Source organism: Eptatretus burgeri, chromosome 20 (assembly GCF_056783735.1).
Source record: "Eptatretus burgeri isolate ZD-2024b chromosome 20, Ebu_testis_v1, whole genome shotgun sequence".
NCBI classification, from domain to species: domain Eukaryota; kingdom Metazoa; phylum Chordata; class Myxini; order Myxiniformes; family Myxinidae; genus Eptatretus; species Eptatretus burgeri.
The window spans coordinates 1,836,332-1,860,466 of NC_140980.1; the positions used below are offsets into that span (position 1 = coordinate 1,836,332).

The 24,135-nt window shown below is 44.8% G+C and overlaps 2 protein-coding genes across 6 annotated transcripts in view; one reads left to right on the forward strand and one right to left on the reverse strand.

Annotated features, from left to right (window-relative positions):
* Positions 1-24,135, forward strand: part of LOC147008286 (uncharacterized) — a 209,241-nt gene that overhangs the window by 167,582 nt on the left and 17,524 nt on the right. For 4 of the 5 annotated variants that reach the window (XM_085865177.1, XM_085865175.1, XM_085865178.1 and 1 more), the window contains one exon: positions 20,543-23,023. In XM_085865177.1, the coding sequence (XP_085721303.1) occupies positions 20,543-20,697 (155 nt within the window). In that variant the 3' untranslated portion in view covers positions 20,698-23,023. Of the gene's footprint in view, positions 1-13,187; positions 13,440-13,519; positions 13,583-14,870; positions 14,934-20,542; positions 23,024-24,135 lie in introns of those variants that run through there. The other variant, XM_085865179.1, reaches the window with a different exon arrangement.
* LOC147008292 (uncharacterized) lies at positions 4,687-9,710 on the reverse strand. Its single transcript, XM_085865152.1, has 4 exons — positions 9,486-9,710; positions 9,330-9,392; positions 7,858-7,920; positions 4,687-5,560 (listed from the first exon to the last, which is right to left on the reverse strand). Exons 1-4 carry the CDS (start codon positions 9,616-9,618, stop codon positions 4,773-4,775), a joined length of 1,047 nt encoding a protein of 348 aa, XP_085721278.1. The 5' UTR covers positions 9,619-9,710; the 3' UTR covers positions 4,687-4,772.

The following is a 24,135-nucleotide window of genomic DNA, read 5'->3' on the forward strand; positions in this document are numbered from 1 at the left end:
CTCACCAAGTGGCTTAAGCACTCCATCGAAACAGTTGATAAGGAACGGCTGGTTTGACAAGCGATTCACGATCACCGACCCGTCAAATTAAACACACACCTCCCGGAGATGCCAGAAATATCAAACATGTCCAAATTGGACCAACGGACACTTTTCTCACAGTCGGAATTGCTGCTAAATTGAATTCTGGATCTTAGATTTTGTAATTCGGCTAAGTTTGAAATTTTCAAGGTTATGACCCGGGTGGAAAAGAAATAAAGCCACGAAGACTGGTGTCTCCGGGCGTTTAAAAGCATTGCAATGTACTCAGCGATTCATAGCTATGATGATCAGGCATTCGATAATATGAGTGAGGGAAATGAAATATTGTTCTTGTGGTTTAGAAATCGTTGTGGCCTGTTCAAAGTCAAGGCATGGTTCAGCAGCCCCAAAAAATGGTGAATTAAGACCCTGTTTTTTTCAGGTTTATTTTTACCTTCGCATTCTGCGAAAGGTTATGTATTGGTCGCTGTGTATTTATTTATTTGTGAATGTGTGTGTGTGTGTGTGCGTGCGTGCGTGCGTGCGTGCGTGCGTGTGTGTGTGTGTGTGTGTGTGTGTGTGTGTGTGTGTGTGTGTGTGTGTGTGTGTGTGTGTGTTATTCACATAACTCAGAAAGTATTAAACCAAATCGCTTGAAATTTGGTGGGATGATGGGTTATTATCCAAGGAACATTTGATTAGATTTTTGAAGCGATCGGGTCAAAGGTCAAGGTCACGGAAAGGTCAATTTCGTATTTTTACCATAGCGTGGTCAATTTTGATCTAATTGGCATGCAACCGATGCCAAAATGTTCAGAATTCATTGCCCAATCTTGTGATGGGCGACATGACACAATTACGTCATTACCCTTGTTTTTAAAAGAAAATGTCCCAAATCCTGGCATTATAATCAGTACCAAAATATATGTTTGTGGGAGATGCCAATGATTATTTATTTGTTTGTTATTCGCATAACTTAAAAAGTTTTAAACCGAATTGCATGAAATTTGGTGGGATGATTGGTTATTAGCCAAGGACCATTTGGTTAGATTTTGGGAGCAATCGGGTCAAAGGTCAAGAAAAGGTCAAAATCGTCTTTTTACCATATCGTGGTCAATTTTTATCCAATTTGTATGAAACTAATGCCAAAATCTTCAGAATTTAATACCCAATCTTGTGATATGCAACTTGACACAATGACGTAATTGCCCTTACTCGCAGTTGGGGGTCAAAGGTCAGGGGGGTCAAGACCTTGCAGATGTGCGTATTTTTATCATAACGCAGTCAATTCTTATCCGATTTGTATGTAATCAGCACCAAAATTGTCCTTGTTCTGTTCCCCACACTCTTATGCCAAGAACAAAACAGTAGCGGCAGCGAAGGTATATGCTCTCTACGACTGCCCTTCTAGTTTTTCTGGTGTCTTTTTCTGTTTGTTTTTTCTGGTGTTTTGTTTCTTCTGGTTCTTTTCTTTTTTGTATTTTTCTGGATTTTAAAATGTTTTTTTTCTGGTTTCTTACTGTTTTTTAATGGGATTTTTTCTGCATTTTCTCTGCTTTCTTTTTCTGTTTTTTTTTTTTCTGGTGTTTTGTTTCTTCTGGTTCTTTTCTTTTTTGTATTTTTCTGGATTTTTAAATGTTTTTTTTTCTGGTTTCTTACCGCTTTTTTATGGGACTTTTTCTGCATTTTCTCTTCTTTCTTTTTTCTTCTGGTTTTTAGGTCAAAGATCAGAAAAGGTCAAGTTTGCAGAAAATTGTCAGTTTTCATCCAGTGGACCTCAAATTTTGTTCAGCGGAAGGGAAGGAGTTTATCTCCGAAAGGCTTGCCTCCGAGCGGTGTTTGTCTCCGAACGTGTCCAGGCAGTGTTTGTCTCCGAAAGTGTCGGGCAGTGTTTATGTCTGGACGGGAGTTTATCTCCAGAAGCATCGGAGCGGTGTTTATCTCCGGGTGTGTTGGGTCGGTGTTTGTCAGAGGACGTGTCGGGGACTATGTTTGTTTCTGGGCGGTGTTTTTCTCTGGATGTGTTCGGGTGGTGTGGGTCTCCATACAGATTGTCTCCAGGCATGTTCAGGCAGTTTGTCTCCGGACGGGAGTTCGTCTCCGGACATGTCCGAGCAGTGTTTGACTCCGGACAACTTGGCTCGACGCGTCCGGGTGGTGTTTGTCTCCGGACATGTCCGAGCAGTGTTTGACTCCGGACAGCTTGGCTCGACTTGTCCGGGTGGTGTTTGTGTCCGAACGTGTCTGGGCAGTGTTTGTCTCTGGGCGGGATTGATAGTATGACTGGTAGAAAACGGATTTCAGACATTATTTTGTTTCCATCTTCACTGGTATTCCATGCAGAAGGATTTTGATGAGAGTTGAATCGTAATTAATGCTCCACTGCACATCTGCCTTCACTTCCTCTCACCTCACACTGCCTTCCCCCCCCTCTGTCCCCCACACCTCTCCCCCCTCTCTTTTTTCCACCCCTATCAGTAATCCCATCAGTTAAGCGACGAGTGGTATTTGCTTGTTGTTAAATAAATTGAACTGGTCTCGGGGACGAGTACAAATTATCTCATTTTTGTGATTTTAGTGTCATTAGATGAGCTGGCTCAATCCAGCTTAGAGCGCTCGCGATTGCTCGGCAAGATAAGGAAGATTGCGAGCACCTATCACCACATCACTCAGTTAAACACATGGTCCCAACAGATATTGTAACGTCACAAACAGATTCGGGAATTTGCTTGGGTCTGTGGACTTAGCTGACCGTTGCAGTCATTTTGACACGGCCCGCGGAACTCGAACCAGGCTCTTGTGCCGGTCCTACGGCTGTTACAATATAATATTGGATTTTTATTCCTCTTACTCTCAGAAATCGTCTCGATAAGACTTCTCAGCTTCTTTATAATAGTTTTTTATCCCGGTAAGATTCTCACGTCTCTCACGAGTAAAGTGTTCCGTCCAGTCCGACACTTGAGTTCTCTCCTTTTTACCATCGACATTAATGCATTGTTCTTCCACCGACTGATGCAAGTTCGATTCCACTAGTTCGTGCTCGGGTTTGAGATTTCCACACTTCGTGACAGAGCAATGACCTGTGTTGGGTTGGTTGCTTGGTCCAAAAATAGAAAGATACCCACCAATGGAACACAGCTTTGTGCAGAGGAACCACTTCAAACTTGCATTGGACTACTCGTGCTTCCATGCAAGAATCATTTATCAATCACAAAAATCATTTATCAATCACAAGAATCATCGATAATATTGAAAAACAGTTTAATAAACAAAACAAAAATGAAGGAAAACAAACTTAACTTGTTTTACATAACAACGTGCATTGAGAACATGTGTCGAGTCCAAGAGTTCCATTTCTCTACCTTTGGCATCATCTTTTCACAATTATGGGTTTCGTGTGAGATTTTGAGAATCGAACATCATGTCGTCATTATTTAGGCCAAAGTCACTGGTACTCACAACTCCTTCAAGAATGTTTCCCTTTTCAATTTGTACACGAGTTCAATGTCTGCTTGCAGTGCCTCGTTTCACTCAGAACACTTGAACGGTTTATCTCTTATCTGGATTTTTTGATATTTCTCCAAAGTTGAGAACTAAATAAAGGCCTTACTGCACGAAGAGCACGTGCAGGACTTCACACCTGAATGTGTTTTTTGATGTTCATTTAAATGTGATGATTGACTTAAGGCCTTCAAACACACAGACCACTTCTCGGCTCTCATACCTGAATGTATTTTTTGATGTTTGTTTAAACTTGATGATTGAGTAAAGGCCTTACTGCACGTTGCACACTTGTAGGACTTCACAGCTGAATGTATTTTTTGATGTTTATATAAATTTGATGATTGAGTAAAGGCCTTACTGCACGTTGAACATTTTAGGTGTTTCACACCTGTATGTATTTTTGATGTCGATTTAAATGTGGTGATTGAGTAAAGGCCTTCAAACACACAGAACACTTATAGGGTTTCATACCTGAATGTATATTTTGATGTTGATTTAAATATGATAATTGACTAAAGGCCTTCAAACACACAGAACACTTATAGGGTTTCATACCTGAATGTATATTTTGATGTTGATTTAAATATGATAATTGACTAAAGGCCTTCAAACACACAGAACACTTGTAGGACTTCACACCTGAATGTATATTTTCATGTTTATATAAACTTGCTGATTGAGTAAAGGCCTTACTGCACGTTAAACATTTGTGGAGTTTCACACCTGAATGTATTTTTTGATGTCGATTTAAATGTGATGTTTGACTGAAGGCCTTCAAACACACAGAACACTTGTAGGACTTCACACCTGAATGTATATTTTGATGTTGATTTAAATATGATAATTGACTAAAGGCCTTCAAACACACAGAACACTTGTAGGACTTCACACCTGAATGTATATTTTGATGTTGATTTAAATATGATAATTGACTAAAGGCCTTCAAACACACAGAACACTTGTAGGACTTCACACCTGAATGTATATTTTCATGTTTATATAAACTTGCTGATTGAGTAAAGGCCTCACTGCACGTTAAACATTTGTGGAGTTTCACACCTGAATGTATTTTTTGATGTCGATTTAAATGTGATGTTTGACTTAAGGCCTTCAAACACACAGAACACTTGTAGGACTTCACACCTGAATGTATATTTTCATATTTATATAAACGTGATGATTGAGTAAAGGCCTTACTGCACGTTGAACATTTGTGGGGTTTCACACCTGTATGTATTTTTTGATGTTTATATAAATTTGATGATTGACTTAAGGCCTTCAAACACACAGACCACTTCTAGGGTTTTACACCTGAATGTATTTTTTTGATGTTTGTTTAAACTTGATGATTGAGTAAAGGCCTCACTGCACGTTGAACACCTGTAGGGTTTCACATCTGTATGTATTTTTTGATGTCGATTTAAATGTGATGATTGAGTGAAGGCCTTCACACACACAGAACACTTGTGGGACTTCACACCTGTATGTGTTTTTTGATGTTGATATAAACTTGATGATTGAGTAAAGGCCTTACTGCACATTGAACATTTGTGGGGTTTCACACCTGTATGTATTTTTTGATGTCGATTTAAATGTGATGATTGACTAAAGGCCTTCAAACACACAGAACACTTGTGGGACTTCACACCTGTATGTGTTTTTTGATGTGAATATAAACTTGATGATTGAGTAAAGGCCTTACTGCACGTTGAACATTTGTGGGGTTTCACACCTGTATGTATTTTTTTATGTCGATTTAAATGTGATGATTGACTAAAGGCCTTCAAACACACAGAACACTTGTGTGGTTTCTGACTTCCTTCGACGTTCTCTTTCAGGATGTTAAGAGAACTGTTGTTGTTGTTGTTGTTGTTGTTGTTGTTGTTGTTGTTGTTGTTGTTATTGTTGTTGTTGGACTCGCCACCAAATTCATCAACGTCCTGACCAAGAGTCCGTGTCACATGCTGATTGAAGGAAACTTCAGTGTCGACCAACGGGGAACACTTGGAACAAGAATCCTTTTTCATTTGTTTCTCTGCAATGGCAATTCACAAAGAGGATCAATAAATCCCTTTTGGAATGAAACATTAAACACAGAAACACAACGTACTCCAATTGAATCAAAACATTTGAGTACTCCAATTGGGAGGAGAGAGGAGACGAGAGAGAGAAATAAAAAGGAAAGAAAGAAAGAACGAAGAGAAAAAGAGTAAAATAAGAGTGAGAAAGACAAGGAAAGAGAGAGAGAGAGAGAGAGAGAGAGAGAGAGAGAGAGAGAGAGAGAGAGAGAGAGAGAGAGAGACAGAGAGAGAGAGAGAGAGAGAGAGAGAGAGAGAGAGAGAGAGAGAGAGAGAACAAAACTCTCTCACACACACACACCCGTGCTTTTCCTCCTATCATCAAGGAGTGGGGGTGCAAAAAAGACTTTTCCCCAATCCCGTCATGTGGTGAGCTGCCCTGCGAAGGGCAGCAGCAAAGGAGGCACTCTCCGTTTCTTTGCATTTGTTGATTTTGCGGAATGAAAGTTTCCACTGTGGCTGGAGTGCAAATGTTGCCACCAACCTCAGAAAAAAAAGTAACCCAACTGCAGGAGGACGTCCGCAGACAGTTGGGCACTCAATATGGATATCAGTTGGCTCACAAAGGACAGGGGAACAGAACAGAGAGAGAGAGAGAGAGTGAGAAGAGCAGAGGAGCAGGTTTTTAGGACACGTGGGCTGATGCCGTCTGGACCGGTTGCAGAATCTGAGTCGAGGTTTGACAGCAAGCTCTCCACATTGTCAGAAGAAAAGGACACAGAGTCCAGGGTTGGGTGTGACTGGGTGAGGTGGGTACACAAAGCGATGGTTTTAGAAGATTTAGAAGCAAACACCGAGTTTAGGCATTCAGCCTTTTCACGTGCGGTATCAGCAGTGCGGCCATTTGAGGTAAGGGAGGGGATGGATGGGAAACATACACCAGAAACAGTTTTAATTAGACACCACCAGGATTTGTAGGAGGGAGAGAGGTTTGAGAGTTCAGACTTGAGCTTAGAAAGATGTTGTTTTCTGGCTCTCCTGAGGGTAGACACAGACTTGTTCTGAGCCTTCTGGAAGGAACTGAGGTTACCCTCAGTTGGGTTTGTTTTCCATGAGGCAAAGGCAAGTTGTTTCAGGACAACTGCCTCATCACAAGTTTCAGGGAACCATGGGCAGGAGGAAGGGAAGGACAACTAAAGACGAGAGGGGATAAATCTGTGCAGGAGAGAGAGACAGAGAGAGAGAGCAAGTTTCTGAGAAAGAATTCCCAGGATGAGTTGTTGTTGTAGAAAGTAGCGATGGGAGACCAGTCCAGAAGTTTGATGGCTGCTTGAAGACCCTGCCAGTCGGCCTGAGTGAAATGCCAGACTCGAAGGCGCTGAGGTGGTTTCCTGATAAGAGCCAGAGAGATCTCCAATTTGACTAGCACGTGGTCAGAAGAACCGATTGGAGTAGAGGAAGAACAGCAGATATTTTCATGGAAATCTCAACAGAAAACCTGGTGGGAGAGACGGTTTTGTCACCGACAACCCGACCATGAAACAGGTTATTACAGGTTGACATCGTACCTGTCGCAAGTCACAGATCTAATCTGTCCTGACCTTCTGGTGGAACTGCCCAAATCCAGGATTGCTGCTCACCTCCACTCATTTGTTTCTCTTTTTTCCCTGCCTGTGTAACCAACTTCCACATTCTCTTCAATCTCCTTCTTCCCTCCAGGTTTTGAAGACAGCTGTTCCACAATTTCTCAAATCATCCCCCATCCAAAACCATGATCTTTTCTCCCTTCGTCAACCCCCACTCCACCCGTCCTCCATCCAAATTTAAAGTTTCTCGACTGAGAGTTTTCTTCTGCATCCATCTTGTCCACCCAATTCCTCCTCACACCCATTTTTTGTCCGCTGCCCTCTATCTTGGTCTTTGGCTCTGCTGTTAGTGTTTCCCCCTCTCTCTGCTGTTCCTTTTGTTCTGTTGTGTTCTGGTCCAATCAGTGTACTCGTACGAGCTCTTCCACGAGCCTCAACGATGTGTATAAAAATACAAAATCTTCAACAAACAGACATCCCTTGGTATTTTCATGGATGGGAGTGCATGTTGGAAACCGATCGATTCGATCACACCTGTCTGGGCAAGTGCAAGTTCTCCGTGAACGTCTCAACGATCAAAAAAAATTTGGTTTCTTAACGAGCATGGTGTTCGAGTATCGACACGGCATGAAGGCAAGTACAACGTCTCTCTGGACAACAACCTCCGTACAATGTACATTAATCGTTGTTTGTAAATGGTGCAACTTCAATATCGTTGAGGTTCAGACCTTTGTCTTGAGAGGGTGATTCATCCACAAACTCAGATTTGATCTTCATTTTCACAATAAGATCTGGAAGAAAGAAAACAAAGGACAAAAGCAAGTTTGTCAGAAACATTTAACAGTTAAACAATCACATTCATTCAAAAAGCACAAGGTTATTATCCCCACGAACCAACAAAGTTGGCGGGGGAGATGGAAGTGGGTTCCGTCCATCCGTCACATTTCGTTTCCGGAGCTTAACTACAAATCCCCTCAAGATATATTTACGAAATTTGGTACACATATCAAGCAAGTGGTGAACTGGTGCCTTTTGATATTTTCTAATTGATAGGTCACATGGTTTGGCAGCCATGTTGGATTCAAGAAAAAAAATATTAAATAGTGTTTTCTTTGGAATTGCATAACCGAATGAAGCGAAAATTTGCAACTATCACCTTCCATCATGTCTGCATACAGAGTATTTTTTTCAGAAAGATGTCCGAGCTGTGTCAATGTCCGAGCTGTCAATGTCTGAGCTGTATCAATGCCCGAGCTGTATCAATGTCTGAGCTGTATCAATGTCCGAGCTGTATCAATGTCCGAGCTGTATCAATGACCGAGCTGTATCAATATCTGACCTGTATCAATGTCCGAGCTGTATCAATGTCCGAGCTGTATCAATGTCTGACCTGTGTCAATGTCCAAGCTGTATCAATGTCTGACCTGTATTAATGTCCGAGCTGTATCAATGTCAGAGCTGTATCAATGTCTGACCTGTATCAATGTCCAAGCTGTATCAATGTCTGACCTGTATCAATGTCCGAGCTGTATCAATGTCCGAGCTGTATCAATGTCCGAGCTGTATCAATGTCTGAGCTGTATCAATGCCCGAGCTGTATCAATGTCCGAGCTGTATCAATGTCTGAGCTGTATCAATGTCCGAGCTGTATCAATGTCCGAGCTGTATCAATGTCTGAGCTGTATCAATGCCCGAGCTGTATCAATGTCCGAGCTGTATCAATGCCCGAGCTGTATCAATGTCCGAGCTGTATCAATGTCTGAGCTGTATCAATGTCCGAGCTGTATCAATGTCCGAGCTTTTTCTTGGATCCTTTTGGAAGGACATTTTTCATCAGTAAAGGGAATAAAAAGTTTGTGGCGTTTCCATCGCTTTTTTAACCTTGACCCATTTTTTCAGGTCATGACCCAATTTTAGAGATTTTAACATTTTTCACTATTTTTTTTAAACCTTTTTTTTAAATTCACACTTGATCCCTGAATGTTGATGGTCAAGGTCGAATAGCAGTCTAAACAAACATTTACCATCACTGGATCATGAGCCCAGGGTAAGTCATGGGCGATCACCAAGGGTAAGGCCATGGGGGAGGCCGGGGTAGGCTCACCTTGGCGATCACAGATACCGAGTTTTTGTTATTATAATTATCATTATAAACAATAAACTATTGTGTGAACATGAAGAATGAGTTTGTGGTTCAAACCTTCGAATGGAGAAAACGAATCATCGACGAACTCGGACTCGAGCTTCACCTTCACAACAGGATCTGAAACACAAACAATCCATTAAAACTAAACAACCAGGAACCACAAGATCTCGTTACAGAGTGAACGTCACGTAGCGGGTCCGGACTCCTCACCCTCGGGTGAACCGACCATGGACCCGCGGTTTGAGGGAGAATCTCCGGGGTCGACCATGTTTCCTCCATCGAAGCCGCTCGTGGATCCCAGGGTGTTCGCCTTGTCATCTTCACGGGGGAGATCTCGGATCATCGCGCATCGTCGTGACGACAGGAGACTGTGAGGAAGACGAGTCACGAGCCTGAAGTGTTCCGGAAAAATATAACCACGTGATCACGAATGGCATCGAATGACGGTTTCTCAGCTGCAGATTCGCGCCGCCCCAGTCACGTGACCAACGTTAAAACGAGGAAAACTAATTAATTGATTAATTAATAAAAAAACTACCACACGGTTAAAATTCTGAATAATGACGAGATTAATATTACAACTCCGAATCCAAGCTGAATCACAATAAAATCAAGTAGAGATGCAGCCTCCGCTCACCTGATGGAAACACCGTAGTTCTTACGTCACTTCCGGTTGCCAAGAACGATGCTTTACAATGTACCAAGAAGTCTACACCTCGTAATTTCTATTACTCGTACGTGCCCGTAAAAAAAAAATTAAAAAAAGAAAAAAAGAAAATAAATATTCCAACCGCGAGCAAGAAACAACAACCACACAGACCGTTTCTTCGCTCTCGCGTGCCCGTACATGCGTGGCGCGGAAGTTCGCATATCACATATCAATTAGCGCCAACGTATTTTACCTTTTCGCAATGTTGGTGCAAGGAAAAACAAAAAGAGAAGAGAAGAGAGAAAAAATTTACTTCCTGGTTTTGGAGCACACCAGCTCACTCTGATGTTACCGAAATTTATGCACCGTCTAATATGAAAACGATCATAACTTGGGGCATTGTGTTTATCTATAAATGCGCATCAGAAATCGACAAATTATGCGAATACACGAAGTCATCACAATCCGGAAGCCCGTACGTTGTAACCCGTAATGGGGAACGCGGGGTTACGCGGCTGAGCTCCCCTTCCCCATCTGCCACGTCCACGCAACTACGTGTCTTGTCATTGGTTTGGTAAATAAATGGCCATAACTTGGGAAGCACTTGTCCGATTAATATCAAACCTTGAAAAGGCACATCCTCAGGTCCCCAGCAATATATCTGGCAAGTTTCAATTAGATCGGACAAGTGGTTGTCGAGAAACAGCGGTCACAGACACACACACACACACACACACACACACACACACACACACACACACACACACACACACACACACACACACACACACACACACACACCCACACACAGATTGCTGGAATTATAGACAGATTGTGTCCTCACTGTACATGACTGTGTACACATAGACAGAGAGATAAACACTGTCAAAAACGTTTAACATTCACAAGACAGAAATCAAACCTGTTAGGAGTTGCTATTGTTGTTGTTGTTGTTGTTGTTGTTGTTGTTGTTGTTGTTGTTGTTGTATCTAACGATGTACAGGTGAATGTGGAAATAAATTTTACGTCACAGCAAACCAACAGAACCTTGAGAATGTCCCGCTAAATCTTCGATATTCCTTCACTCCTAAAGAGTTGAGGAGTTGTGGGTGGCGGGGGGGTGGAGAGGGAAGAGAGGAGGTTGAGGGGAGGAGGGGGGGGGTTGAGGGTAGAGTCCCTTTATAGAGAGAGAGTAGCGACAACTAACGATTTGACGCCATTTTGAGTCCATTCAGTGCGGTGCACGTGCGGAGCCGACGAACGGCGCTAGTCCATTAATCCGTGTAACCTTCTCTTTAAAGTTAGGGTTAGGGTTAGATTGAGGTTTAGGGTCAGGTTTAGGGTTGGGTTAGGGTCAGAATTAGGGTTAGTGTTGACCCTAACCCTGCCTTTGAAGAGTGGGCCGTGTTAGCCCGTTCTCCGTTCATTCGTCTTTGTTTTGACTTTAGTTTTACTTTGACTTTGAGTCTGAGTCTGACTTTGGAGACATGATCTAGACCCTATATTAATTGATCTAGCTCGAAGACTCTAACTCAAACTTAATTTTAAATAAAGATGCCTTCCCCTTCAAGTGCTAATTAATCCACGAGCAATGGATGACAAGCCTGGAATGCCAAAGCAAAGGCCAGTCTCACTCACAGCACACAAGTACACGCATATGGGACCATGACCACCATCACACTTACTTGGCAGAGAACTGACCAAGAAGTTGCTTTCCATCCAACACGACCGACTCTGTTCTCCCAGATTTTCCGTCTTTTAGCATCTGATGGAAATCTATACATCTTGAATCCCTTCTCCGTTCTATCTGTGCAGCCAAAGGCGCAACAACCTGTCATTTTGTGGTAAAATCGATGTAAAACACGAATGGGAACGCTGCGTACAGCGGGAACGTTAAAACGCTGACCGATATGCGTCCGATCCTGTCCGCGATGGACTCAAAATGGCTCCACACAATCACGTGACTCGATTTTACCCTCTATGTCGCAACTCTCTCTATAATGGGACTCGACTCATTATAAACCCATTTTTTAATTTGATGTTTATATTATAAACCGACTTGTGCCAATCAGAAAATCCTGACAGTGAATCAAACAAATATATCGGTAACACGAGGCACAATAATTTTACAAACCTTGTTTCGCATGGACAACCATACGTTGGCAACCATTGCGCAAACCTGAAGGGCGGAGCGGCCTCGTTTTGCATTGAAGTTCCTTGCAGGGGAACTCCGATGATTAATTTTTTTAAATAGTGTTACTGTCACTAACTCTGCTGTCATGGCTACCATTAACCGAACCAAACATAGTACTGTCAGAAAGAATAATTAATGAAAGGATATTAAACTCAGTAAAATTAATAATTATATCAAGATGAGAAGACAACAGAACAACAAAATAATACAAACATTTTGATCTTCAAAAATAAATAAATCTCTGTGAACTTGTTTGTGTCCTTCCTTCCATTTACCTCATTTGGGGACATTCAAACACCATGTGGCGCAATTTTTACTAAAATCTGACACCGCACCCCCGTTACACTCCGCACCGCGAGACCAAACATCCCCTAAAATGTTACATAAATTTTTACACCCCCCGTACCTAAACCGTGCCCCTCCCCACACCCTTTCCTCGAAAGATCAACTTGATTGGTCGGACAGGATTCCTGTTCCTCACGATCAGCGAATCCTTGGACTTGTGTGTGCATCGTGTGGGTTCAAACAAATTCACTTTTAAATGACTCATCGTCCACTTGTTACCCTCGCCAAACGAGAGGGGATTACATTTGGGGTCGTTTGTTTGTCTCTTCGCAAGAAATTGTCTCCGTCTCTCAATTTGTTGAGCTTGAGAGGTCGATGACGTCACGGGTCGTGCCGAGCGTGAGAAGTCGATGACGTCACGGGCCGTGCCGAGCGTGAGAAGTCGATGACGTCACGGAAGGCGGAGACGGTGGCTGGGCATCGTCTCCAACGGTGTACAACCACGTTTGGGTTTGATTTCTGTCTTGTGAATATTAAACGCTGTGCGGTGTATAAACACGACTGGGTTTGATTTCTATCTTGCGAATGTTAAACGCTGTGCGGTGTATAAACACGATTGGGTTCCATTTCTATCTTGTGAATGTTTCACGTGTGGGACAGTGTTTATCTCCCTGTCTATCTGTACAGAGTCCCGCATCGTGAGGACAGAATAACACGAAACATGACACACAGACTCCGCACGTTACAAAGCACCGTGAACGGAAACCGGAAGTGATGTAAGAACGACGTTGCTGTTGCCGCGAATTTTAATCGTGTTGTAGTTTTTTCTCGGAACACAATTCAGAGAGGGAACTCGTGTTCCTTCCAGTCTCCTCCAGTCACGATGATCCGAGATCTCTCCGGTGAAGATCACAAAACGAACACCCTGGGATCCACGAGCGGTCTTCGATGGAGGAAACACGGTCGGTCAGGGAGGATGATCCCTCAAACCGCGGGTCCGTGGTCGGGTCACCCGAGGATGAGGAGTCTGGACCCGGTACGTGACGTTCACTCCGAACCGACATCTTGTGGTTCGTGAAAGTTTATTATTTACTTCATGGATTGTTTGTGTTTCAGATCCTGTTATGGAGGTGAAGGTCGAGTCCGAGTTCGTCGATGATTCGTTCCCTCCATACGAAGGTTTGAACCACAAACTCATTCTTCATGTTCTCATCAAAATAATAAGAACGAGATATTACTAACTAGATATACTAACTAGATATCTGTGATCACAAAGTGAACACCCCGTCATCCACAAGAGCCTCCATTAGAGGAAACGTCGGTCCGTGAGGCTCTCCCTCAGAGAGGGAACCGTTCATGGACTCCTTATCTCCCCCGGAGAGGGAACCGTCCATGGACTCCTTATTTCCCTCAGAGATGGAACCGTCCATGACTCCTTATCTCCCCCAGAGGGGGAACCGTCCAGGAACTCCTTATCTCCCCCAGAGGGGGAACCGTCCATGGACTCCTTATCTCCCTCAGAGAGGGAACCGTCCATGGACTCCTTATCCTTCCCGGAGAGGGAACCGTCCATGACTCCTTATCTCCCCCAGAGACGGAACCGTCCAGGAACTCCTTATCTCCCCCAGAGGGGGAACCGTCCATGACTCCTTATCTCCCCCAGAGAGGGAACCGTCCATGGACTCCTTATCTCCCTCAGAGAGGGAACCGTCCATGACTCCTTATCTCCCTCAGAGAGGGAACCGTCCATGACTCCTTATCTCCCTCAGAGGGGGAACCGTCCATGGACTCCTTATCTCCCTCAGAGAGGGAACCGTCCATGGACTCCTTATCTCCCTCAGAGAGGAAACCGTCCATGGACTCCTTATCTCCCTCAGAGAGGGAACCGTCCATGACTCCTTATCTCCCTCAGAGAGGGAACCGTCCATGACTCCTTATCTCCCCCAGAGACGGAACCGTCCAGGAACTCCTTATCTCCCCCAGAGGGGGAACCGTCCATGACTCCTTATCTCCCCCAGAGACGGAACCGTCCATGACTCCTTATCTCCCCCAGAGACGGAACCGTCCAGGAACTCCTTATCTCCCCCAGAGGGGGAACCGTCCATTGACTCCTTATTTCCTTCAGAGAGGGAACCATCCATGGAGTCCTTATTTCCCTCAGAGATGGAACCGTCCACGGACTCCTTATCTCCCCCAGAGAGGGAACCGTCCATGGACTCCTTATCTCCCTCAGAGAGGGAACCGTCCATGGACTCCTTATCTCCCTTGGAAAGGGAACCGTCCATGGACTCCTTATCTCCCTTGGAAAGGGAACCGTCCATGGACTCCTTATCTCTCCCGGAGAGGGAAATGTTGATGTTCCGTTCACCCGAGGATGAGGAGTCTGGACCCGGTACGTGACGTTCACTCCGAAGCAAGATCTTTTGGTTCCTGGATGTTTAGTTTTGATGGATTGTTTGTGTTTCAGATTCTGTTGTGAACGTAAAGGTCGAGTCCGACGTCGTTGATGATGCGTTCCCTCCATACGAAGGTTTGAACCACAAACTCATTCTTCATGTTCACACATTAGTTTATTGTTTATCATGATAATTATAATAAGAACAACTAGATATCTGCGATCGCCAAGGAAAGTTTACCCGAGCCTCCCCCATCTTACCCTTGGTAATCGCCGATGACTTACCCTGGGCTCATGATCCAGTGATGGCAAATGTTTGTTTTGACTCTCATTCGACCTTGACCATCAACATTCAGGGATAAAGTGTGAATTAAGATAAAAAATGTTTAAACAAAACTGTGGAAAATGTTAAAATCTATAAGTCGGTCATGACCTGAAAATAGGTCAAGGTTTAAAAGGTCATGTCAATGCCACGTACTTTTTATTCCCTGAACTGATGCAAAATGGCATTCAGAAAGTCCCAGCCGAATCCGAGAAAAAAGTTCGGACATTGACACAGCTCGGACATTGATACAGGTCAGACATTGTTTAAGCTTGGACATTGATGCAGGTCAGATATTGATACACCTCGGACACTAATACAGCTCGGACATTGATACACCTCGGTCATTGATACAGCTTAGACATTGACACAGCTCAGACATTGATACAGCTCGGACATTGATACACCTCGGTCATTGATACAGCTTAGACATTGACACAGCTCAGACATTGATACAGCTCGGACATTGATACAGCTCGGACATTGACACAGCTCAGACATTGATACAGCTCGGACATTGATACAGCTTGATACATTGATACACATTGAAACATTGAAATAGCTCAGACTTTGACACAGCTCGGACATTGGTACACCTCAGTCATTGATGCAGCTCAGACATTGATACAGCTTGATACATTGATACACATTGAAACATTGAAATAGCTCAGACTTTGACACAGCTCGGACATTGGTACACCTCAGTCATTGATGCAGCTCAGACATTGACACAGCTCGGACACTAATACAGCTCGGACATTGATACACCTCGGTCATTGATACAGCTTAGACATTGACACAGCTCGGACATTGATACAGCTTGATACATTGATACACATTGAAACATTGAAATAGCTCAGACTTTGACACAGCTCGGACATTGGTACACCTCAGTCATTGATGCAGCTCAGACATTGACACAGCTCAGACATTGATACAGCTCGGACATTGATACACCTCGGTCATTGATACAGCTTAGACATTGACACAGCTCGGACATTGATACAGCTTGATACATTGATACACATTGAAACATTGAAATAGCTCAGACTTTGACACAGCTCGGACATTGATACACCTCAGTCATTGATACAGCTTAGACATTGACACAGCTCGGACATTGATACAGCTTGATACATTGATACACATTGAAACATTGAAATAGCTCAGACTTTGACACAGCTCGGACATTGATACACCTCAGTCATTGATACAGCTTAGACATTGACACAGCTCGGACATTGATACAGCTTGATACATTGATACACATTGAAACATTGAAATAGCTCAGACTTTGACACAGCTCGGACATTGATACACCTCGGTCATTGATGCAGCTTAGACATTGACACAGCTCGGACATTGATACAGCTTGATACATTGATACACATTGAAACATTGAAATAGCTCAGTCATTGATACACCTCAGACATTGATGCAGCTCTGGCAGTGATCCAGCTCAGACTTCATTCTCATCCATCCACAACCATTTGATGTTCCTGATCACAGACAAACAAACAGACAGGTGTGAAAACATAACGTCCGTCCACCTTCGGTGCCAGAGGTGATAACTGGAGAGTTCATAGAACACGTTACCCTAAACAGTGTTCATTCAAAACATGTCATGTTCGTACTGTACTACCCTTGTGTTCACAGGAGGAACCAAGTGATGCTTCATATGAAGGGAAACCATCCCATGTTAAGGGAGGGGGACACTTCATGCTTCCATTGATTGCTGCAGGAGTCTCTGCTTCGAACAACACCGCCATTGCATACTTTTACCGCGCAAAAACAGAACTCAAACTCACAGCGAATGAGCAAAAACTATCAAGAAAACAACAACAAAAAGCTGGAATTTGTTTTGAAATCCATTAATTCGACGTATTGTCCGATGTATGTTCCAACTTTCAGTTCGTTTCAATGAATAGCCTTTGAGATATGAGCGCCGACACATTTCAGATGGACGGACGGACACCAACGTGAATTTTGAGGTTTTTCATTCGAAACTTTACAATGACGAAATGGACGTTACTGAAAGGATTTAGTTCTGAAATTTGTGGCCAATTTGTGGCCAAGTCAAAGCCAAGACATGAATTTTCAGTCCTCTTGTTTAGGCTGCGTCCAGAGAAACCGTCCCATACAAAGAGAGGGACGTTTTGTTCCTCCCTCGATACAGGATTTCAATTGAAATAAAATAATTGTTTGAAACATCGAAAAAAAATCTGGAAATTTAACGCGATTGAAGCATGGTGAAGATACGGCCGAGCGTTGCCCTCATTGGACACGCTGGCTCATGTCTTCCCATGATGGAACGACGGGGACGAACTCCCTTTTCCTCTCCACCATGCTTAATCAATAGAGGAAAACAACCAGACATTTTGGAAAAAAGTTGTTTTTTATGATTTGTAAAGGGCATGTATATACAAGCAGTGTCACGATCGAGAAATCCTTATGCGACGCACGTAAGCCCCCTCGTCGTCAGTCACTTGTCACAAATACGAACAGGTGCCACAGTCATTCTGGGAAAGAGAAGAAAGAGGGAAAGGGAGAGGAGAGAAGAAGAGCCGGTGGGTTTACATGGGTCCAAATAAAAGGGGGGGGTGGTGAAATGTGCAATGCAAACTGTTTTGAGAGTTGCGAAGACTGAATATGTGTGGGGTTAGATTAATTGGCGTGAGTGAGGTGTGACAATCAGTGAACCCTGAAAAGGACGGCTGGTGCTTTGTGTTGATTGTTCGTGCGTCCAGAGGGAATGAGGTGGAACGGAGATGGAGGAGAAGGTTTGTGTAAGTCAGTGAGTTTGGACGACGTGACCAGGAACTCTCTGCTGGATCTGTCCTTCTGCCTGGTGTTGGACTTCGCTCACTTGTGCTTGTTCTCCAGACACCAGCCCGTGTGGTCTCTCCATTCTCAGGTGTACTTTGTTCGGGACTCTGGTTCAGACTTTTAGAAGTCCCGTTCTACGCTTCACCAGACACGCACCTCTTCTCATTTTTCCCTTCTCTCCACCACACTTGCACGTCATTTGCACCTCCTCACTCATGCACCGTAGACACCCCTAGTTTTCCTCCTTCTTTCCCCCACTGAAGCGACTGGGTTCACGCTGGTCCGTCGGTCGCTCCAGGTATCCCAGAGGTCGCAATTGCCTCAAGCTGTCTCCATCTTTCTTGCTGTGATAATTTCCTCAGGTGTGTATCTGATGGCGCCTGTCGTGTTATTGTAATTTGATGGCACCTGTCGTGTTGGTGTAAGTTTAGAATGTGTAAGTTATCTGTATCTGGTGAGCTCCACACTGTCCTCTTTTGTAAATAATTGCATTTCTTTTGCCTCACCCCACGAATCCATGCAAGATAATATTGTTGTGGGCCGGGGGTCGGTGGCGATGAACGACCGCGAGACACCCGGAATTAAAAGGTCGTCACCCCAGATAACTCCGGAGTCGACGGGTCACTTGAATGATTTTGGTCGCCAATATTTCGACGGCGTGAGGTCGGGTCCACTTGTCTGTTCCATTTTCTCTCAGTACTCACTCTGTCTAGCTTCCGGGGAAGCCACACCCTCGGCCGACTCTGTCCAAACCGAGTCGCATGTACCGACTCGGGTCTGGCGTAACCGAGCTGGAGTTACCAGAGCCGCGCCGGTCCCAATGACAACTTACGGCACAAACGGCCTTACTACTTCTCAAGCACACACCATGCTGGGCCAATGGTAGAAACGACAGACAACGAGCTGGTACATTTAACAGGGGTTTATTGCAATAATTGGGAAGCGAGACACAGAGCAGACTTAATCACGAATGGGCAATGAGCAATCAACACTTGAACAGTTCCACTTATAGACTGGGCCCACAGACAGACACATACACCCAAAAGAAATGGACCCCATCAGGTCTTTATTGGACCCTCCATCCGAGGAGGAAAGGTCAGCTGGGGGGGTCAGAGTCTGGTTGTGCACCTCTCCGCCTCGTGCGGTTTGGTCGGTCTTGTTCGGTGGGATTCGAACCCACAGCTTTGACGCATTACCAAGCACCAGGGACGAGGGACATGCGACGGACGCCAGCCAGCACGATGGTGGACGAGACGAGAGGAACCCTTGCGCTGCGAGGACGACCAGAAAACCAGACCAGACGAATGGATCACCAACCGGCCAGGCGAGAGCAGACCAGCGCCAGCGCAGACAGAACGCTCCAAACATTCTCCCTCCCCCTCATGCGCGGGGGCCAGAGGGACCGCCTCTGACGTCACCTCATCCCTCATTGGACAGGGGGGCGTGTTGGTTGCCTCGGTGGCCTGCCTTCTTTGGGCGGAGGGCATGTCGATGTCTCCCCCCCCAAATAGCCTGCCCCTCAAAGACGCTGCACAATAGTATCTGACGTTCTGGCTTCCCATTGGTTGGCGAGCGTCGGCCGACGCTCGCTCCTCGCTGGACAAGAGGGACTCCAGGCCCTTTTTTGGAGCGAAAACCAGAGCGCCAGCGACCGATGAAATCCCGCCTACGCACGTGTTCGGCACGCCAGCGCGTGAAGAATGCGAATAGTGCCGAAAGCAGAGGGGGCTGTTGCTGTCGACTCCTTTGGAGGGTTGTTGGGGGATTTTAGATGAAAAAAGACTTTAAGATGAAAATAAGATGAAAATAACCCGCAGCACACACATGAAATTAACCCATTAAACACAGGGAGGAATCAAACTATACACATACTTATCGAAATAACTTAGCTTCGGGACTGCTGTCTGTCTGTGTGCAAAAGGATTCCAAATCCGTAACAACATTGCTCTTGCATTAAAACCTTTTATTATTGTGCCACATGCCCTTTCCTCACCATAATTATTAATAGACCTGCTTAATATATGATAAATGTACTCGGCTTGTTCTGTCTTTTTATTGTTGGTTCAGTGTAGTGCACACACACACGTTCACCTGGAAGTTCTGTACCAAAAATTTACTCTTACTAGCTGGTGTGTACTTGGCAGCCCTGCTACGTTAAGTTAACACAAGTACACATCGAGGGCACGGAACTCGCTTGGTGCGGTCAATCCACCGGAAACTGCCAGGATTGGCGGTACCAATTAGCGTTCGTGGTTGCTTAGCAACTCGCCAGCACGCAGTTATCTGTGCCCGGCGACCTCAGGAACGGGCATTCTGGAGGGACCCGAGGGCTTCTCCTCGTCGCGAGCCTCAAACACTGCATCCACAACAATATCAACAACCAAAGTTGTCTTTTTGGAACACCCTGCAGATCTTTCACCATCGATCATTTTTGGCCTTTTTATTTGCATTGGTTAAGGATAAGTTTGTTAACCTGGTTAATTTGAGTAAAGTTATCTGATTGATTTGGGCACGGTGACGTGTGTGATTGTGACAATTTCTTGATTCAGTCACGTTGAAGTAAATTTTATTTTTTAATGATTTTTTTTTCTTTCAGATCATGTTGTGAAAGTGAAGATCAAGTCTGAGATCGTGGATGAATCGTCCTCTCAAGACAAAGGTGTGAACCTGATTTTTATCATAAACTCGCGTGGACCGGCTCGCTACGCTCACCTCTCCACACGTCGTTGCAGATTTACTGTGTTGTCGTGATTTACACCAATCATCATCCAAACATTTATTTTATACAAATTTATTTGTAACGTTGGTGATATTTATTATATTTACTTGAAATTTCATTTGTGGTATCAGAAGGTCCAAGTGGCCGAAGTGGTCAAGGGTCTAAGCCCTCTAATCTGTCTGAAGGGTGTAAGGGGTCCAAATAGTGTTAAGATCTGAGGGGTCTTTTGGGTCTTTGGCTTTTGGGTCTTTGGGAGCTTCAGCATCTTTTTGGGTCTTCGGGTCTTTTTGGGTCTCTGTGGCTTTTGGGTCTTGGGGTCTTAAGGGTCTTCTGGGTCATATGTGAGTACATGTCCATGCACATGTAAAATACAGTTTCTGTATAAATCCCAGATTCCTGACCTCACCTGTGTTTGGAGCTTTGGTTTGAACCTCCGCTTGAAGAGCATTAAATTAAACTTTTTAAATTTAGAATTATTCTCACTCAGAGTTCAACGTCATCGCAATCGTCATCACAAGATATTTTAACCCTCACCGATGGAGAGGGTATTGTGTTTGGGTCCGTTTGTTTATTATTCCGCTCCCTCCCTCAGGAGGGAGGAGGATATTGTAATCGTCCGGTTTGTTACTTGACGAAATTTACGATTTTGTTAAGTATGTTGGTCGGTTCAGTTTGTTTGTTTGTTTGTGTGTACGTCTCGCTGTACAGGTCGCATTTCGAGTTGGAATGTCATGGAACTTCACCAATGGACTTATTGGCCACCAGAATAGAACCCTATAACTTTTGGCATGTCAAGGTCAAAGGTCAAGGTCAGGAAAAATTCCTGAAAATCGCAAAAATCCATATCTTTCAGTATGGGCCGATTTTCAAAAAATCATGTCTCCGCCAAATCTTAACGGATTCCTTTCAAATTTGAAACATGGACGGAGGAGGGGAGTATCTTTGACTGGATTAAAAATTGGTCACATCCGTTACGGATTACGGAGGTGACAGGTATTTTAATTTAATTTTGTTAGGGTTAGTTTTGTTTTTTTGTTTGTTTACCCTAAAAACTATGTTTAACCCCAAAAATACCTATTATCTCTCAATATTCCCGATGGTACGCGATCTTGTTGAATTTCGTCAAGTCCTGGCCCTATGGGCCATTTTTATTTGTCTGTTTGTTTGTCTGTGGAGGGTGTATCTGTCCACCAGGGCCGATATCGTCTGGTGTGAACAGCCAAGGCTACGTGCCACCTCACGGTAGCTCAATCCGCCTTGCCGCTTGCCCAAGGCACACTGCCGTTGATCCCTTGACAATCGTGGCATGTTGATTGAAATGCCCATTTTGCACTGGCCTTTTTAAAGCCAATATCAAGACATCACGTGCAGCTCATTAAAATCATCCCGTACCTCTTGGCTAATCACTGACAGTCAAAACGGCTGTTCAACAGCTGTGCTATGAAGTGACCATTGAAGGTTCAAGTGACCATCCGTGACCGTTTTGTCTGACAGTGAGGACACTATTGTCCACAAATAAGTTCACACATTTACTACACGCAGTGTTATTGTTGATATTTGAAGGTTTAAAAGATGGTCAGTTTCTTTTGCGTTTCAGTATAGTTAGAATTCATACATCAACCACAACAACATACACCTTCGCTTCTTCCATCATCGCCCTCCCTCATGCGTGACGAACGCAACCGTGGGCGGGGCCCACTCCCTCTTTAGCCAATCGGTAAGGAGAGGGCGTCACATTCGCCCCGTCCCTCACTCAACCCGGCTCGCCTAAACCATTCACCTCGACCAAAAAAATCAATTCCATTTTTTATTATTATTCTTTTTAATCATATAAGAGCACTGAACGAAGTTGCACTCCACCCTCTGGATCATCGGTCCTGTCCAACACTCTCTCCGGTGATCTGGGGAGGGGACACAAAAGGTCCACAAAAACAGAACACTTATAGTTTACATTCCTACTCTAAGCCTTAACGACACTATTTACAGGATATTTACATGCGACTGCATCCCCCAGTGGATGCTAATAAACCCAGCGTTACTTGGGGAGCCAATTTTCAAATTTTCCTCACTAAAATTTTGCGGACCTCATGCCCTTGCTGCACGTTTCAAGGTGTATGGGATTGAGTGGGACTCACACATCTTCACAACACTCACACCATGGTCATCATCACATTTCTAGGTCATGGTCCCCATTTCAATGATTGCAGGCTAAATCCCGTCATGGCCGTGGGGTGGGATACCCCAAGAGGATGGGGGCGTCTCAGGTGCAACCGTGCCCGCAGGTAAGCTTTTGTCCAACCCGGACGTTTCTCCGTCCCGCTCCCTTTGATTCCCACCCACTGGTGGCCATCAGCTCTATCCCCGTACAACACACTGGAAGGGGTCTCACTGGCTCCTCTGGCCTTCCTGGGTTGCCAAGGTCCTACCGCCTTGGTCGCCCAAACCAGACCTTCTCCCAGTTGCCTCCAGACACTGTCACCATCAGCCACCAGGGGTGAGTCTCCTTGAAGGGGGTCGCAATTCCCGCTCGCCGTGAGCCTCGGCAATCCCTGCGGACATGCACATCTGCCCCACCCACAAAACCCACATGACTCCCCCTTCCCCATCGGCCTTACATGTGACACCTGCTTTTCCAGCACTTCACTGACCATGACCTTCCCTGTTACCACACCATGCCCAATTAACATCAACGTGTGCACCATACATTTCACTTCTTAACTTGAAACAACTCACACAGCACTCTTCCTCACCCGATCCACGCACCGGCCATTGGACAGCCACTTGTGCCCGCTTTGTTACCAATTACCCACTGTCCCTATTGTCACTCTCGAACCCAGCAGAACTTACAAACCCAGGACAGTTCCAAGTCACTCACCTTCAGCATCATGGGGCAGGAGGTTGCTTGGGCCCAAGCTCCTGCACAGAAGCGACCAATTTTCCCCTCACACGCTCAATCCAATCCGGAATATCCCGACCCATATAAGAGCTCAATCTGTCACAATGGACTATCTGTGGGAGGGCGTGGTGGCCCATCTGGATTTTGAAAACCACATCGGTTACCTGTCGGAGCACCACACCGGGGCCCTTCCAGGGGGAGGCCAGAAGAGCCAAATGAGGTCTCCAGGGAGGAATCGGGGGGGGGGGGGTGTCCGAGTGAAGGCAAACCCATTCGCTCCCTCGCAAAGTCATGAGCTTTCTCCATGCTCTTACGCATGTTGGTAGCATAACCCTCCACCGAGGTCCATGTTGGGGTTTCAGGTGTCACGCCCAGCCACAAATCAACAGGGTCCCGCATCTCCCGACCTAACATCAGCAAGGCAGGGGTGCAGCGCGTGGCCTCATGCTGCGTGGTCCTGTATGCCATCAGGACAAAGGGGAAATGTTCGTCCCAGTCCTGCTGATTCTGCGAGGTAAAGAGAGCTAGCTGGATGAGCAGAGTTTTATTAAACCACTCCACCATCCCATCCGAC